This window comes from Sarcophilus harrisii, chromosome 1, assembly GCF_902635505.1.
Source record: "Sarcophilus harrisii chromosome 1, mSarHar1.11, whole genome shotgun sequence".
Taxonomy (NCBI): Eukaryota; Metazoa; Chordata; class Mammalia; order Dasyuromorphia; family Dasyuridae; genus Sarcophilus; species Sarcophilus harrisii.
The window spans coordinates 284,437,794-284,457,250 of record NC_045426.1 but is presented as its reverse complement, the minus strand read 5'-3'; the positions used below and the strand labels follow the sequence as shown (position 1 = coordinate 284,457,250).

Genomic DNA, 19,457 nt, shown 5'->3' with positions numbered 1-19,457 from the left:
CTGTTGTCCCTAATACATGAAAGTAGAAAAAAGTCATGTTAATATCTCTATCCTTGGCAAGCTACCAAAATTTTACTAGCTGATATTATTTCCATCCCTTTTCTTCTTACATTTACCAATGTTAGAGAGATATGTTTGATAACAGTGAAGACGTGTGATGTAAAAAATATGCTAACCATGATAAGGGTCATGCATTTTTAAAATATATTGATTTACATTTTGTTCTTTTTAAAATACAGATTTTTTTTCTTAGTAAACTTAACAGCTTATATTAATCTTCATGTGTGGAAAAACAAAGAGAAGTCATATGCTTGGAGTTAAATTAAAAAGGTGCAAAAAGCATAATTGTAGAAATATGTACCAGAGGAACTGCACATGTTTAACATATATTGGATCTAAGGGAGGGGACCGGGGGGAAGAGAGGGAGACAAAATTTGAGACACAAGGTTTTGAAGGGGTCAATGTTGAAAACTATACATATATTTTGAAAATAAAAAGTTTTTTAAAAAGATATGCAAAATAAATTAAGACAACTCTAAGATACCACTACACACCTGTCAGATTGGCTAAAATGACAGGAAAAAATAATGATGATTGTTGGAGGGGATGCGGGAAAACTGGGACATTGATGCATTGTTGGGTGGAGTTGTGAACAACCAACCATTTTGGAGAGTAGTTTGGAACTATGCTCAAAAAAGTTATCAAACTGTGCATACCCTTTGATCCAGCAGGTTACTACTGGGATTATATCCCAAAGAGATTATAAAAAGAAGGGAAAGGACCTGTATGTGCACGCATGTTTGTAGCCCTTTGTAGTGGTTAAAACTGAAACTGAATGGATGTCCATCAGTTGGAGAATGGTTGAATAAATTGTGGTATATGAAAATTTAATATTTGGAAGAAATCCAAATTTTAAAAAAATAAATTTCTTTAAAAACCAAAAATTTTTAAAAAACCCTATATGATGACCAGTTCTGATGGATCAGGCCCTCCTCAGCACCGGATCCCAAACCCATTTCTAATGGAGCAGAATGAACTGAACTAGCTATGCCCAGAAAAGAACCTGGGAGATGACTAAAAACCATTACATTGAATTCCAATCCCTATATTTTGCACACCGATTTTGATTTCCTTACAAGCTAATTGTAAATATTTCAGAGTCTGTTTTTTCAGCAAAATAATGTTTTGGCGGAACTTATTGTGTATCTAATTTATATTTTAATATATTTAACATCTACTAGTCATCCTGCCATCTGGGGGGGGGGTAAGAGGTGAAAAATTGGAACAAGAGGTTTGGCAATTGTTAATGCTGTAAAGTTACCCATGTATATATCCTGTAAATAAAAGGGTATTAAATTTAAAAAAAAAAAAAAAAAAAAAAAAAGATATGCAAAATGGTCCATATATATATATTTAGTTACATAGAAATTATCTTATCCCAAAAATAGGAAATGCAATCCCTTGCCTCTTTTGTAAAATACGAAATCTGCATCTATATACTACATGTTTTTCAAAGTAAAAAAAATTTTTAGGAAAAATTCAATGCTATTTAGAAATGAATAATAAAATTAGAGAATGTGATTGATACTTTTACTAAGTAATGTTCCTATTAATCCTTATAAAATAGAATCATGTGTACCAACCAGTATCATTCTGCTGTACTTTCAGTTCCAGTTCAATTCAATAAATATTTAAGTGCCCACTTCTGTAACAGGCATTGGTAAAACAAAGATAAAATTAAACTATTTATGTACTGCTAGAACAGTATCATCAAATTCAAACAGAAACCAATGTCCCTAATTTATATCTAAGGATCCTTGCACATCACATACTACCTTAGTTTTAAAATGTAATGTTTTATTCTATTTTTATTTTATTAACTATTTCTCAATTACATAATAATCTGGTTCATGACACACTCATGAGTATTTCAAGCTGCACATTTGATACCTCTCTGAATTAGAGATCTTACAACAAACTATGCAGCATGACTCAGTATAATAATAAATCAAACATAACTTCTTTCTGTAAGCTGATTATTTCCCAAATGCTATTATTTTACAAATGTACACTATGAATAAAATATGCTACTATGAATAAAATAAAAACTCATTACAAAATTCAAACTACCATTTTGCCAATCTAATGTTTACCAGAATTTATGAAATTTTTGTTGTTAAAAAGGGACTCTCATACTGTAGATATACTTAATATATGCCATAAAATAATCAGGATTCGGCTAAGATAAAAGTTAAATGACAGACTGACTCTACCACCCATTATGATAATCAGTAATTATTATTAGGTAGCTCTAATTAATTATTATTTAAAAGGTAAGATCAAAACCCTGAGTTTTGAGAGTCTCTTCAATTTATTAAATGTTTTTCTATAACTTGTGATCCACATTTGAATTTTGGCTTATTGTCCATTTAAATTAATCTGATAGAGTCTGATTCTTTTTGTACAGCAAAATAACGGTTTGGTCATGTATACTTATTGTGTATCTAATTTATATTTTAATATATTTAACATCTACTGGTCATCCTGCCATCTGGGGGAGTGGGTGGGGTGTAAGAGGTGAAAAATTGGAACAAGAGGTTTGGCAATTGTTAATGCTGTAAAGTTACCCATACATATAACCTGTAAATAAAAGGCTATTAAATAAAAATTAATTAATTAATTAATCTGATAGAGAAGAAAGGAATTGTTTTTATTTATCACTAAGTGTATTACTTGATGTCCAATTTATTTATATAGACTCAAGAAAAGTGATTTTTCTTACTGCTGGACTTTTGTATTATTTACTAAAAGTTCTGGTTTGTGTCAAGCAAAATTACTTTTTCTGGACACTATGTCTAACATTCTGTCCAAAGGGTACACAACTGTTTTAAAAAACAAAATTTATCTTTAGCAATCTAGATTTCATTATGTCTATTTGGAGGGTTGGTGGGGTTTTTTTGTTTGTTTTTTTGGTAACTACAGAAATATTGCCTGAAAAATTTTTGGCTTTTTTTTTTTTTTTTTAAGTTACCAGGAAATGATTTATTTGAGGAACATCAAGGTTGTAACAAAGGCAAGTAGGTGGTACAGCAGATAGAGTGCTATACATGTAGACATGAAGACTCATCTTTCGAGTTCAAATGCAGCCACTTACTATCAAGTCACTTTCTCCTGTTAGCCTCAGTTTCTTCATCTACAAAATGAGATGGAGGGAAAAGCTACTCCACTCTCTTTGTCAAGAAAACCCAAAATGGGATCACAAAAAGTCAGACAGAATTAAAAGAACTAAACAAGAAAAAGAAAGTGAGTAGATCTCAGTATTGAGGGAGAGAGAGGATAGGGGGAAGATAGTAAGGTAGAAACACTGGAAAGGTGGGAAAGGATTTTTTTATTTGAAAGGGTTTAAGACTTCTGGGGGTGAAGCCAAGATGGCAGAGATGACACTCATTTCTCTCTGACCTTCTCTACAACCCTCAGACTAATTAGCAAATCCGGCCTCTAAATTAGCTTTGGACAGGTAGAACCTGGGAAATATTGGTAGTGCAACAAATTATCAGCAGAAGATAATTTGGAAGATCACTAGAAAAGCTCTGTTTCAATCAGAATTGGGAGAGGGGTGGCCTAACACAAACAGCTGACCACAAACTCCAAGCACAGACACCACAGAGTCCCAGTGTGATGTGGACTCCACATGGCGGAGAATCTATGGGGAGGAATCTACAGGAATCTACAGCAGTGTTGGCCACTCTGACCTGGTTGCAAGACAGTAGATCAGCAGAGATCCAACGTCCTTGGCTGCATTCAACATCCCTTCACCTTTTGGAATATCAGATTCTAGGCCCTTCAATTCTTTAATGTGGAAGCTGTAGGTCCTGAGTAATCCTTATTGTGGCTCCTTGAAATTTGAATTGTTTCTTTCTGGCTGCTTGTAATATTTTTTTCCTTGGTCCAAGAGTTCTGAAATTTAGCCACGATATTCCTTGGGGTTTTAATTTTGGGGCCTCTTATAAGGAGGTGTTTGATGAATTCTTTCAATGGTCATTTTACCATCCAACACAAATACAAAAGATAAATAGTGAACCTCGAATGTCGAAACAAATACAAAAGATCAATAGTGAACCTCGAAATGCCAGAATCACACAAGACCTGGTCACACCCACCCAGCACTGGGAGTGAATCAGCACCACAGCCCCAGCCACTTGAAAAACCTCCCTGCCCTAAAAGCAGACCTTAACTTTAAAAAAAAATTTTTTTTTTTTTTAGAAAAAGGACTCTGATGAGAGATAGCTTCTATGGTGAAAGAGAACAGATTTCAAACCCTGAGAAGACTAGAGGCAGATTGTCTCCAGATGAATCCCCAAAAGGTGATATAAAATGGTCCCCATCATACAAGGCTCTCCTAGAAGAAACTGAAAAGGATCTTAAAAGAGAGCTAGAAGAAAACTGGGGAAAGGAAATGAAAACTTTGAAAGAGGGTTTGGAAAAGGCATATAACTCATTAAAAGTTAGATTTGATAAAATGGAAAAAGAAAGCAACTCCTAAAAAAACAGAATTTGTAAAACAGAAAAAGAAAATAACTCCTTTAAAAACAGAATTTGTGAAATGGAAAAAAATTCCATAGAACAAAATAACTCATTTAAAAATTCAATTGGATAAATACAAAAAGAAATAAAAAAAGAAAATGAAGAAAATAATTCACTAAAATTTAGACCTTTGTTCAGGTCTAAATGGAAATGAATGACTCAGTGAGACAATAAGAATCAGTCAAGCAAAACCAAAAAAAAAAAAAAGAAAAGAAAAAAAAAAAAAGAAAAAATAGAAAAAAAATGTAAAATACCTAATTGGGAAAGCAACTGACCTGGAAAATAGATCTAGGAGAGACAATCTGAGGATTATTGCACTCTCTGAAATACATGAAGGGGGTTTAAAAAAAGTGCCTACACACTACCTTTCAGGAAATCATTAAAGAGAACTTAGAATCAGAAGATAAAATGACCATTGAAAGAATTCACCAAACACGTCCTATAAGAGGTCCCAAAATTAAAAGCCCAAGGAATATTGTGGCTAAATTTCAGAACTCTTGGACCAAGAAAAAAATATTACAAGCAGCCAGAAAGAAACAATTCAAATTTCAAGGAGCCACAATAAGGATTACTCAGGACCTAGCAGCTTCCACTTTAATGTGAATTGAAGGGCTTAGAATCTGATATTTCTGAAAGGTGAAGGAATGTGGAATGCAACCAAGAATAAATAACTGAGCATTTTCTTTCAGGGAAGAAGATGGATAGTCAATGAAACTGGTGAATTCCATTTATTTTTGATGAAAAGACCAGAGCTAAACAAAAAATTTGACTTCCAAATATGTAACGGAAGAGAAGCATAAAATGGTAAAAAGAAAAAAAAAACTTGAGAACTGTATTTCTCTTATGGGTATACATAGAAGGCACATGTATAATCTGATTTTATTGTTATAATATGAAAAAGAAATTAGAGGTGGAAAGGAGATTGTTACAGAAAAAAAGGGGAAAGTAGAAGTAAAATGAGGGAAATTACATCTCAGGAAGAGGCAAAGAAAACATTATAATTGAGAGAAATAGGGGAGGGTGATGAATATTGTGTAAATCTTACTCTAATCAGATTTTGCCCAAAGAAAGAATATTAGATATATTTAGTTTCACTGAGAAAGATCTCTCACCTTATAGAAAAGTGGGAGGGGAAAATGGAAGGGATAGGTTAAATAGAAGGGAAAAGAGAAATAGTAGGGGAAAGGTATAAGATAAGGGGAGAGTCTCTAAAGGGGGAGGACTGCTTAAGGCAAGTAGTAGTGCTCATAAGTAAAATACTGGGAAGGAGGGAAAGGAGAAAAGGAAAGAGGAAAAATATAATTTGGAGTTTGTAAGAAAGCAGAAATACAGAATTAGTAGTTTTAACTATAAATGTGAATGGGGTAAACTCTCCCATAAAATGTAAATGGATAGCAGACTAGATTAAAAGCCTGAATCCTATCATGTTGTTTACAAGAAACACATTTAAAGCAGAGCGATACATACAGAATAAAGGTAAAAGGCTGGAGCATGTTTCAGGTGAAGTAAAAAAGCAGGGGTAGCCATCCTGATCTCAGATCAAGCAAAAGCAAAAATTGATCTAATTAAAAGAGATAAGGAAGGAAACTATATATTGCTAAAGGGTACTATAGACAATGAAGCAATAACAATATTAAACATATATGCATCAAATGGTGTAGCATCTAAATTCTAAAGGAGAAGTTAAGAGAATTGCAAGAAATAGACAGCAAAACTATAATAGTAGGATGTCTATACCTTGCTCTCTCAGAACTAGATAAATCAAACCACAAAATAAGAAAAAAGTTAAAGAGGTAAATAGAATACTAGAAAAACTAGATATTATAAATCTTTGGAGAAAATTGAATGGAGACAGAAAGGAGTGCACTTTCTTCTTGGCAGTTCATGGAACCTATATAAAAATTGACCATCTATTAGGACACAAAGACCATAAAATCAAATGTAGAAAGACAGAAACAGTAAATGCATTTTTTTCAGATCACGATGCAATAAAAATTACATTCAATAAAGGGCCAGAGGAAAATAGACCAAAAAGAAATTGGAAACTAAAGGAAGAACTTTAAATATCAGCCAGCCAGTTTTATATCTGTTCTTGGAGATAGAAGAAATCAGATCATTGACTTCTACACAACTACCATATTTTGTAGGTGAAGAAACTAAAACCTAGAGAAGGTTAAATAACATTTCTAGCATCACAGACAGCTGAAAAATTCACAGTAGAATTAAAAAATACTAATACAAGCTCTGAATTTTGTTATCTACACTCCTTACCTTTCCAAAAATTTAAAATTTGGAAACAGATGGTTTGGAGACGAATGCCAGTAAGACTTTAATATATCTCAGAAGAATAAGCCACATAATTTTTTGGTTCTCATCTGTAAAATGTGTCAGAAAATGATGTCTCAGGTTCATCCCAGCTAAGAACCTGTTTCCTAGTAAGACCTCCAGCTAGTTATGCACAGTGTCATTTATCAGTTCCCTAAACTTATTCTTGTAAGGTTGATTTTTGTGAACTCATGTAAAATTCACATTTATCCCAAATGAACTTCATCTTATTAAATGATCTATTATTCTATGCTATAGAGTTCTTTTGCTATTCTAAATGATTTTCAACATTGTTGCAAATTTGGTAAGTCAGTTATAAAAATGTTTTACAGCAAAAGGCCTAGCACAGATGCCAAAGAATTCCACTAGAACACTACCTACAAACTGGCATTGAACCACTAGCTATTCCTATTTGTGTCCAGTCAATCAACTAGCTCTAAATCCAACAAAACTATTATTATTTAACCCACTTTTCTCCACCTTTTTCCCTATATTTAGTTATCAAGAGAAAGGCTTTGCTGAAAGAAATAGTATGCACAGTGTGCCTTGTAGGCCCTTCAACGAAGGAAATAAGTTTAGTTTGACATAACCTGTTCTTGATAAGGCTGACTCTTCATTTTCCTTTCCAAATGCTCCCATGACATCTTTTTAATAATGTATAGAAATCTGCTGTCAAGATTAGTAGGCATTTAGTTTAAAGACTCTGCCCTCTTTCTCTTTTCATGAAATTTATGACTTTTTTATTTCTAATCTTGTGGTAACTCTCAAGTTTTTCTGGATTTTTGATGGAAATTTACAATAGTAAAGAATTTCTCAGGTGCTCTTTTAACAAACAGAGAATTCTAAAGAAATGTCCAGATAGTTAAAAACTGCTATCAGTACCATATCCTTCCTCCATGCAAGGTTTTCAAGCTTTTTCCTAAAGGCTCTGTGTATTTTCCTGGCCCAGGGAATATATTACAAAGTGTATTTCCACAACAATATTTTCTGCTTTTATTTACCTCCATCAGTCCTCACCCAAAAGCACATCACACTGCCCTACTTTCTTCTCAAGTTTATTGATTCTGCAGGTTTGGAACCGGGAGGGCCTTGAAAAGTCAAGTGGTCCAATCTTAATCCATAATGGTAATTCACTGTCCCTCTTTTCGATATGAATCCTTTTGAACTAAATATATTCTTCCATAACCATATTATAGACATTTATCAGATGTTTGTGTTCAAAATTATTTCCTAGTATGAACATCTTTAATTTTATCTTCTTTTGGGCAGATCTATGATTTCATTAGTATATGGAACTCTCAGTGAGTAAACTCCCTCTACCAATAACATTAGTACCTACTCTTGAAGTACACACTTAGAGAAATGCTGAGAACATGAAAAATTTAAGTGATGTGTACAAGATCACTCAGTCAATGCCAGAGGAAGGACTGTAACTTCTCATTTCCTGTTTCCACAACACTTCTTTCATACAACATCTTCTCTCCATTACTTTATCATAACCCCTGATCACTTTTTACCTGAATTACTACAAAGACCTAATTGGTTTCCTTGCCTTGAGTCTCTTCTTTCTTCATTCTATGCTACATATATAAATCAAAATAACTTTTCAAGAAATCAAATTTTACTATGTTGCTCCTTTACCTAATTAATTCCAGTTTATTTAACATTATTAGTTTATCTTAAGGCAACTAGGTAAAAATGGGAGTTCTTTGCTGTGACTTTTAAAATCCTTCATAATCCATCTGTGTGTATTAAACACAGTGTTGTCTGGTCATACTGACAGGTTCCTGTCTCTGGAATACATTCCATTACCTGTGCCTCAAAGAAACCCCTACTTAATTTAAGAAGCATTTCAAGCCACATCTTCTTCAGGATGTATTTCCTGATCTCTAATAACATTTCCTCTCCCATCCCATTAGTATGTTTGTATGTATTCCCCACACACATACAACTCCCCTTAAAGCAAGTGAACTACTTGAAGGCAGATACTGTCTCAATTTTTTTCTTTGCCTTCTATAGCATTTAGCACTGAATTTAGCACTGGCACTGAAATTCTTGCTGAAATCTTGCTGATTTCTGACTCCAAAATTTTCTATTCAAAGCTGCATCTTAATTTATATTAGTATTCATATTTTACTGCATCTGTGAATCTAAGATTGAGGGGGGTTTTTTGTGTGTTTATACTAAACTCTTTAGTTGGACAGTCATCGTGTTAATTATTTGTTATCTCTACTGGTAGACTTCCTGAGTAGCATAATCAATCTTTTTGTATCTGGTTTAAGAAACACGTGGTCAAGACTTTTTTTTTTATTCCCCTAGATTTCTGGTTTAAAGCCCTCTTCAGCAGATTCATAAGACTCAGTGAAAATACATGAGTAATTAATATTTATATTACATTTTAAGGCTTAAAAAGTCATTTTTCTCACAACTCCTTTGTTTAAAAAAGAAGAAGTAGTAGTAGTAGTAGTAATATACCTAGCCTTCATTTTACATTTGAGGGAAATTAGACAACATGAACTCAGTTCTAAAACCATGACCTGAATCTGAGGTTTAGAACTTTGCCTATGGTATGTAGCAAATCCAGGATTCAAACCAGGATCTCCTTATTCCAAGGCTACATAGACTTTTTAAGCAACAGTTGTAAAAAGTGCAATTCTTAAACTTTCTTTAAACAGAAAATTATGCTTCATAGGAAAGAAATATTTTAAATATAATGATTATTATTGTCATTATTTGTTAATTCGCATCATAAGGTTATTTTTATAGTTTACTAAAAAAAAGTTCTTAACATCAGCATAACTGAAAAATTACATTACCTTGTAATTTTAAAATAAATTTTAAATTGGAGAAGAATGCCAGTAAGACTTTAATATATCTCAGAAGAATAAGCCACATAATTTTTTGGTTCTCATCTGTAAAATGTGTCAGAAGATGATGTCTCAGGTTAATTGTTAATTTGCATCATAAGGTTATTTGTATAGTTTATTAAAAAAAAGTTCTTAACATCAGCATAACTGAACTAAAGTGCAACTACTCTTATTGGAAGAAAGCAAAGAGCATTATTTAAAAATAATTCAGAATGTATTAGTTTGGGTAATTATTTCTATTTTAAGCACAGGCCACTTTTTTTATTATTTCAAATCTAATAGATTTAAAATTCTATGAATCATAACTATACCACAAAAAGATATTTAAGATAAATATGATGAATTATAGGGACTTGTTAACTGTTAATCAATGTTTCTCATAAATACTGTAATCATATTGTTACATCTTTTTAGATTATCATGAATATTGAACCCAATAAACATTTCATTATTTACTAGTCACTTACATTTTAGAACCCCTTATAGCTCATTCACTAGTTAAAATTTATTTTTGAGGATAAACTGTAAGTGCTTGCAAAGATAGAGGATTTGCTTTTTGTTTTGTTTTTTATTTGAAATGCTACAGAATCTTAGTGTTCTGGAAAGTTTACTATAAAATGGTCAAGAGATCAGGATTCTATCATTAAATAGTTATGATCTTAAAGAAAGACACTTTTTTCCTCCTAAGATGAAGGGGATGGGAATAGGCATTTTCTACTTTCTATTCCAATTCTAAAACTTGAAAATTCTATTGTGATGCTATATCTTAAATCTTGGTAGTTAAATTTCATTCTTTTCAACTTTTTACCTTGCTTATTATTAAGCTTACCTCACCCTCAAAAAGAAAATACTAAATGTGTCTCATTTCCACGTCTCATTTCCATTTCAGTGAATATGTCTCTTTTTCACACAAAACTAATGTCTAAGAATACTCATTCCATAGAGGTAGCCTGGTATGATACGTTAGTAGCAAGCTTTCTTAATATAATATGCTTAAGAGACAAAGTATCATAAGACCAAAGTAGTTGAGTTGTGGTATTTTTTTTTTAATTATAACTATAAGGTATCACCTATTTATTCAAAACATTTAAAAAACGAATTTAAGAAGAAAAAATGCCATATATAAATGGGCAAGAATGACATGAGATAATCTCATTCATGTTCAAGTTTGATTTAGAATTTGAATAATAATTAGATCACACAATGTCAACCAATACCAGTATCAAATTTCCCTCTTTCAAAATTAAGCCTACATGACAGGAGAAAAATGATATACTCCATTATAATGATATAATCCATTAAAAATGGTAAGAACTTGGGGGCAGCTAGGTGGTTCAGTAGATAAAGCACCAGCCCTGAAGTCAGGAGAACTTGAGTTCAAATCTGGCCTCAGACACTTAATACTTCCTAACTGTATGACTCTGGGCAAGTCATTTAACCCCAACTGCCTCAGCAAAAAAAAAAAAAAAAAAAAATTGAAGGCTCAACTGCTGACACTTCTTCACACATACAAAAAGGATTAATAGTTACAAGAAGTAAGTCAAAAAGCTAATACATTCTTCCATATTAATGAATCAATTACATGTTACAGATCAACAATCATATACTAAAGGCAAAACTTATATAAAACAATAAAAAGTCTCAAAATGAATTTTTTTCACTCACTGACTGACTGATTCTGATCCCATCTTAGAGCCATCATCTGCCTCTTCTTCCGTATCAGAGTCGATCCCATTCTCACCTTAGTAAATGAAATTTACATGAAATTGTGCACCGAAATTCCATTGATTTTATTACAAATACTTAGGTGTTATCTTTTTTTTGTTATCTAGGCACTAGATGCCTAGTGAGGGCATCTAGATCGAAGAACTTTTCAGTTGTTTAAAATTTAAAACTTGATCCTAATTCCTAAGTTTGCATGCACATATATATTTGAGTAGTATTCAAAAGAATGATTTTTATCTTGATTAAGTTATCTCTAGAAATTCAGTGTCTATTTCTTTTTATTTGACCAATAAGGCTAACATGAAAATTGCAAAACATCTCCTACAAGGATTTTCTGGAATAAGAAAAAAAGATTACAGATATGTTTCTTAGAAATGAAAGGCCAATGAAAAGTTGGCTTCAGAGTCAGAAAGATCTAAATTCAGGTTCTACATCTCACATAGATCACAAAAGATTGTGTGAAACTGAGCAATTCATGTAACCTCTTATTGCCCCCCAAAATTTTCCTACACTATAATCTGCACTGTTAGGGGGAATTTCTTCAGTGAGCTTCTTAAACTAATGAATTCCAGACAAAATAAATAATACTTATACCATAAAATAATGGAAGATCAGGCATTTATGATTAATTATGTAATCAAAGAAGGTAATGTGATCTAAGTGGCTGTACAAGTAATGATTAAAAAATAGAAGGATTATTTTGACACCACTATTAAGTGACAGGTCAACAATTATAATAATATATATAAATTATAAATTTATAAATAACTATATAAATTTATAAAATAATTAAAAGCAAGTAAATAGGCTATTAAGCATAGTACCTCACATTCATATAATTTTTCTGAGTTTACAAAAAACTTTGTTCACAACTTTCCAAGCTGGATAGTACAAGTAGCATCAATGCCAATTTTAAAGGGGTAATCTGAAGCTCTAAAGGACTTACCCAGGACCATAAAAATCATATGGAACACAGATAAGACTCTGGTATTCTGACTCCAACTTAAATAAATTTTTCATGGTATACGAGGCTAATGAGGATTAAGTCAAATTTCTAACTTTTCAGCAGCTGCTTTTCCCTGAGACATTTTGGTTAAATAGATCAAAGAACATTTTAATGTTAATTTTTCATTATTTCTTATGTACATAAGTTGAAAGACAAAAACTGACTCTCAGCAAGTCTTCTGCATAACTGATGTTTTATCATGTAAGACAAAATGTAATATCCAGAGAGGGAGATGAAAACATTAAAACTTACCCCATCTTGAAATCAAAGGTAAAAAGGTGAATACAAATAAGAGTCGGTGTTTTCATATGAAACTAAGTAATAGTAAATTATACATAATAAAGATATATGCAACCTTACCTTCAAGAATCTTCAAGAGTTTTTTTTCTGATAGAAGTTCTAACTGTTCCTGGCAGAGTTTTTTAATTTCATCTATTGAACAATTCTAAGGAAAACAACAAACAAATATATATTAAAACTTCCAATACCCTCTTGAAAACACTAAAATAAAAGACTGGTTAGCTAAATCACTTACTAAAATATTTAAGTCCTTGAAGAGATTTAAATAAGCTATTTCTTAACATGAAATGTAAAAAGTATCTGAAAAGTGATAACTAGATAGTGAAAATCAAATACATCTTCTCAAGAGAATAACTGAGTATAAAACTTCATTTACTGTAACAGAACAAACTGAAAAACAGGGTAAGCATTAAGATACCTTCAATAATCAATGAATACATTCAGTAGTAAACCCTACTACAAAAAATAAGCAAACCATCAGATAAAAGAAAGGCATAGTAGATAGAGAGCTGGATTTGAAGTCAAAAAGTCATGGGTTCATATCCCAAGTCTAAAAACTAGTAACTACCTGGGTAACCTTAAGTAAATCACTTAATCTCTGTATGACTCAAGAAACTCCCTAAAACTTAGATCTCTAAGACCAAGATGGTTTGTGATCCATATTGGTTGAGGAGGCTCCCATACTAGATCTCTGTAAGACATCTTACAAGTTCTTTCCTGTATTTACATAACACATCTGCTCAATGTTTCAACATTTACTCATCAACCAAATAAAGAGGTTAAGCTTGGTTCTTGAATAGAAATGAACATAAATAGTTTTTAAAGAAATAAACACTATCTCCATTTCCTCCAGAATTACTTTTTTAATATCATGGTAATTCTGGGTAAAGCCAGTCTTAAATACGTTTAAAGACATACAATTTCATTATTTTAATGTACATGAAGAAATCAGGATGGAGTTAAAATGCAAGTATTTTTACATAAACAGCTGCTTTAGAGGGAGAGGACCCATAAGTAAAAAGATAAATTTATATGCAAATATATTGACATATATCTATATATATTAATTAAACATACATGTATTTTCTCTATGAAAATATAAGTATGATGTATGTGTATATGTGTTTATACATTTATATGTATGTATGTATATATGTACTTCCTAGCATTTTTTATTATAGCAAAGTACTGCAAACATAGTAGTACTCATTAAATAAGGAATAGCTGCACAAATTACAAATTATGATTATACTAGGATATTATTGCACCAAATGGCAAATATGATATACCCAGAAAACCCTAGGGAAACTTATGTTGAATAAAGTGAACAGAGGTAGAATAATTCACACAATGACCACAATGATATAAGGGAAATTTGGAAAGACTATTCTATTCAAAATTCTATTCAACACAGTGATCAATCATGATTTCAAAAGGCTATTAATGAAGCAAGTTTCTCACCTCTTGCCAGAGATTTGAAGGACTTGGGTGCAAAATAATGTAACTTTCAGATATAACCAATGTTTTGACTTGTTTTATTTGTAAAGAGACAGGTTCTATATGAAAGTAGTGGAAGAAAAGAAGTTGGTGGGCAATGATAGTGATGCCCAAAAAAAAGAAAGAAAAGAAAGAAAAAAGCATTAATGAAACACTGAACAAAATAACAGAAGAAAGGAGAGGAAGTTCAGAAGAGGACACAAAAAAGGCCAAATTTACTAGGGTGTTAAATTTTACATACAGTTTTTAAAATCTATGTAATAGAAATTCTGAGTTTCGCATACAATTCACTGTTCTTTGCATATTAAAATGTTTGTGTTTGTTGACATATCCAAATTTTGTCATTAAAAAAATTTTAAATAAAAAACAAGACTGAACAGAAATAAGGTGATGTTTCATATATGGATTTTGGTATTATCAGAATTTCCTGTATATTCATTTGTTCAGCAACTAATTTTTGCATTTGGAATTTAATGAAGTGGAATTATCACAAATTCCAAATTAGTAGAATGGAAATTAATGAAGTTTAAAAGTGAAATTAAGCTATAATATGTTGTGTTTAGGTTTTGGGGGGCAAGGCAATTGGGGTTAAGTGACTTGCCCAGGGTTACACAGCTAGAAGTGTTGAGTGTTTGAAGCCAGATTATCTCCACTTGTAAAAGACCAAGCTCAAAGATGTTGTCTCCATCACATACTAATCTTTTCATTCAATAGGGTTTATAAATCTTATTTTGTATTTTTCATAAAAATGTGAAATTCTACCTGTGGAAATTCTAGCTAACAGAGACCTGATGTGTAAAAAATACTAGTATTTTCCAAAATGTTAAAATGTAAATAATGATATCTGTATAACTCAAATCTTCAATCAATTAAGTATATAAAGGTATTAATTTCTTAAAATATAGTAGAGGGTACAGTACAATCCATGCACAATTAAAGTTTATATTATACTAGCATTTATATTCTGGATAATTATTTTATACATTAAAGGCTTTATAAATGTCTGAGATATACACAATAAACGCTCTCATCCCCAAAAAGACTTTTTCTCACAAAAAAATGTCTAAATGTAGTTGTTTCAAAAATTCTTTCTCAGAAAGATTAAATCTTGCCCATTTTTCAAGAGCCCTCCTGAAGAAAAAAACTCAACAGGATGAGAGGTCTCTAATTCTGACAAAAACGTATCTCTCTACCTAACTTTTTCAGACATAAAATTAAGATTTTTACTTTTTCAAAACAAGAGGTTTATTCATCCCATGTGTACTCTGAGTCTGACAAAGTATGTATTTCAGCACCTTTAAGACATCAGGAAGCATCTTCTGCAATTTCTTCTCTCCTATGACATAGAAACACTGCTGAAGCATTTCTTTCTTGTCTGCTATGTAGAAGCTAACTGGTTTTAGTGATACAGTGAGGTCTAATCCACCTTCTTCAATATCACTAGGTTCCTCTATTTCTTTCTCTTTCTCTCTTTCCACAGATGGCAATGGACATTTCATTTCCTGAAATCAAAAAGATTGAGATTAGATACAAATGGTTGATATGCTTTAATATCATATCAAAAGGGGTGTTTCCTGACCAAGAGTTCTTAATACTTATAAAATCACAAGTCTAGATTAAAAATTTTTTTAAAGATGTGCCTTGCCATCATAACCACATAAGTTTTCCATCAAAATGAGAAAAATTTAAAGAACCTAAATACTACAATAGTCAACTGATGAACAAACACATGCCTATATGCCAAGTGCCAGATTTACATAAAAGCAAAATTCTTTTCACTAAAAGTTCACTAAAATGGGGGAAAAAAAAACAATAACTAAATATGGGCAAGATAAATATATAAATGTATAGATATAGATATATGTGTAGATAGATAGATAGATAGATAGATAGATATAGATATATATGCATAAACATATATAGAATACATGGAAGGCAATCTCAGGGAGGAAGGCTCTAAGCTGGGAAAGGCCTGAATAATGTAAAATTCAGACAAATCTTGAGGGAAGCCAGGGACACCAAGATGAAGGTAACAAGGAGACAAAGCATTTTAGGCATGGGAACAGTCATTACAAAGACAAAGAAATGGAACTATCACATTCAATGAACTACTAGTAAGTAGGCCAGAGCTGGACAGAGAGGCTGGACAAAATTCATAAATGAGAATAAAATATATAAGAAACTGGCAAGATAAATAATAATGGCAAAGTAAATAGTAAGAAGTGTAAAAAATTGGCAAGGTTGCTTAGGACTTTAAATGCTAGGGTATTTTTAATTTTATCATGGATGAAACAGGGAACCAATAAAATAGTAGAGGTTAATATGACACATTTGCACTTTAGGAAAATCATTTTCTTTTTTTTTTTCTTTTTTTTTTTTTTGACCAGTAGATGTTAAATATATTAAAATATAAATTAGATACACAATAAGTATACATGACCAAAACGTTATTTTGCTGTACAAAAAGAATCAGACTCTGAAATATTGTACAATTAGCTTGTGAAGGAAATCAAAAATGCAGGTGGGCATAAATATAGGGATTGGGAATTCAATGTAATGGTTTTTAGTCATCTCCCAGAGTTCTTTTTCTGGGCATAGCTAGTTCAGTTCATTACTGCTCCATTAGAAATGATTTGATTGATCTCGTTGCTGAGGATGGCCTGGTCCATCAGAACTGGTCATCATCTAGTATTGTTGTTGAAGTATATAATGATCTCCTGGTCCTGCTCATTTCACTCAGCATCAGTTCGTGTAAGTCTCTCCAGGTCTTTCTGAAATCATCCTGTTGGTCATTTCTTACAGAACAGTAATATTCCATAATATTCATATACCACAATTTATTCAGCCATTCTCCAACTGATGGACATCCATTCAGTTTCCAGTTTCTAGCCACTACAAAAAGGGCTGTCACAAACATTCGTGCACATACGGATCCCTTTCCCTTCTTTATAATCTCTTTGGGATATAATCCCAGTAGTAACACTGCTGGATCAAAGGGTATGCACAGTTTGATAACTTTTTGAGCATAGTTCCAAACTACTCTCCAAAATGGTTGGATTCGTTCACAACTCCACCAACAATGCATCAATGTCCCAGTTTTCCCGCATCCCCTCCAACGAATCATCATTATTTTTTCCTGTCATCTTAGCCAATCTGACAGGTGTGTAGTGGTATCTTAGAGTTGTCTTAATTTGCATTTCTCTGATTAATAATGACTTGGAGCATCTTTTCATATGACTAGAAATAGTTTCAATTTCTTCATTCTGAGAATTGTCTGTTCATATCCTTTGACCATTTTTCAATTGGAGAATGGCTTGATTTTTTATAAATTAGAGTTAATTCTCTATATATTCTGGAAATGAGGCCTTTATCAGAACCTTTGACTGTAAAAATATTTTAGGAAAATCATTTTCATAATTGAGTAGACAAAGGAATGGAGAAGGGAGACAAAGTAGGAGGCCCAATTAGTTTATTGCAACTGAATGAGGGTGGTAGCTATGTGAGTGAAAAGAAGTAAACACATGCAAAACTGAGGTAGGAAGAAAAAGCAGGGGAAGAAGATCAGAAGAATTAACATTTACAGCACTTACATGTGCCAGGGGCAATTAGATGGCTCAGTGGATACAAGTGTTGGTCCTTGAGTCAGAAAGAGGAGTCATCCTGAATTCAAATGTGGCCTCAGACATTTATTAGCTGTGTGACCTTGGGCAAGTCATTTGCCCCTGTTTGCCTCCACTTCCTCATCTGTAAAATAAGCTGGAGAAGAAAATGGCAAACCAAGCCGATATTTACCAAAAAAAAAAAAAAAAAAAAAACCCAAAATTTGATCACAAAGAATTGAACACAACTAAAAGTATTGACCAACAACAATATATGAGGTTCTTTACTAAGCACCTTATAATTATTATCTCATGTGGTCCTTCACAGTCTTGAAAAGTAGGTATTATTAATACCCACAGGTTACAGATGTAGAAACTGAGGGAAACTGAGGTAAAGGAATTTACTCAAGGCCACACTGCTAAAAAGTATCTGAAGCCAGTTTTGAACTCAGATCTTCCTAACTCCAAATCCTAACCCTAATTTCCTAACACTGCCCAGTTCACTATCCACTATGCCACCAAATAACACCATTTGACAGCTGACTAAATAAATGAGAGAAGTGAGAGTGAGGAAATGAGATCGAAAGCTAGCTTGTAGGTCTAGGAAACTCATGAAAATGCTCCTGACAAAAATAAGGAAAGTTCAGAAGCAGGAAGGGCTAAGAGGGAAAGATGAGTTCTATTTTGTTCTTATTGAGATGTCTATTAAACTTGTAGTTTTTGTTTGTTTGTTTTGTTGAGGCAATTGGGGTTAAGTGACTTTCCCACAGTCACACAGCTAGGAAGTGTTAAATATCTGAAGCCAAATTTGAACTCAGGTCCTCCTGACTTACAGGGCTATTGCTCTATCTACTGTGCCACCTACCTGCCCCCTAAACATGTAGTTTCAAAGGCAACTAGTAATAAAGGAATGGAGTTCAGGAGAGAATTTAAATATGGAAATAGATCTAGGAATTATTGGCAAAGAGATGAAAATGAACCTAAAGGAGGAAATGAAATTATTAAGTGAGAGACTATGGAGATAGAAAAGGGAACAGTACAGAATGCTGAGGAACACCTATGCTTAATGAGAATGGCAAAGATGGAGCTCCAAAAAAGGAGACCAAGAAGGAACAGTAAGATAAAAGAATTGAAATTAGTGTCACAGAAATCTAGAGAGGATCAAACACTAGAGAATTCGTTTCTGAGAAAAGGGAATAAAGCTTGGCAATTTGGGAACCATTGATGATTTTAGAGAAAGTAGTTTCTGTGGAATGCCAAATAGCAGAAGGTTTTGAAGACAATGAGAAGAAATAAAAGTTCATCTTTCTCAAGAAATTTAACTGAAGAGATACGCGAAAATAATTGTGGCAAGATGAAGAATTTCTTAGGATAGGGAAGGTATGGCATCATGCATCGGGGAAGTTCATAGACAGTTTAAGAATGAAGATCACACAACCGTTCTGCAGAACAATTTGGAACTATGCCCAAATGGCTATCAAACTGTGCATACCCTTTGATCCAGTAGTGTCTCTAATGGATCTGTATCCCAAAGAGAGGGGAAAGAACCCATGT

At 32.5% G+C, this 19,457-nt stretch overlaps 1 protein-coding gene across 4 annotated transcripts in view; it reads right to left on the bottom strand.

Annotated features, from left to right (window-relative positions):
* CAAP1 (caspase activity and apoptosis inhibitor 1) overlaps positions 1-19,457 on the bottom strand; it is a 63,462-nt gene that overhangs the window by 41,744 nt on the left and 2,261 nt on the right. For 3 of the 4 annotated variants that reach the window (XM_031943410.1, XM_023497360.2, XM_003761400.4), the window contains exons 2-4: positions 15,600-15,806; positions 12,868-12,952; positions 11,442-11,517 (exon numbers count right to left, since the gene is read on the bottom strand). In XM_031943410.1, the coding sequence (XP_031799270.1) occupies positions 11,442-11,517; positions 12,868-12,952; positions 15,600-15,806 (368 nt within the window). Of the gene's footprint in view, positions 1-11,441; positions 11,518-12,867; positions 12,953-15,599; positions 15,807-17,894; positions 18,027-19,457 lie in introns of those variants that run through there. The other variant, XM_023497362.2, reaches the window with a different exon arrangement.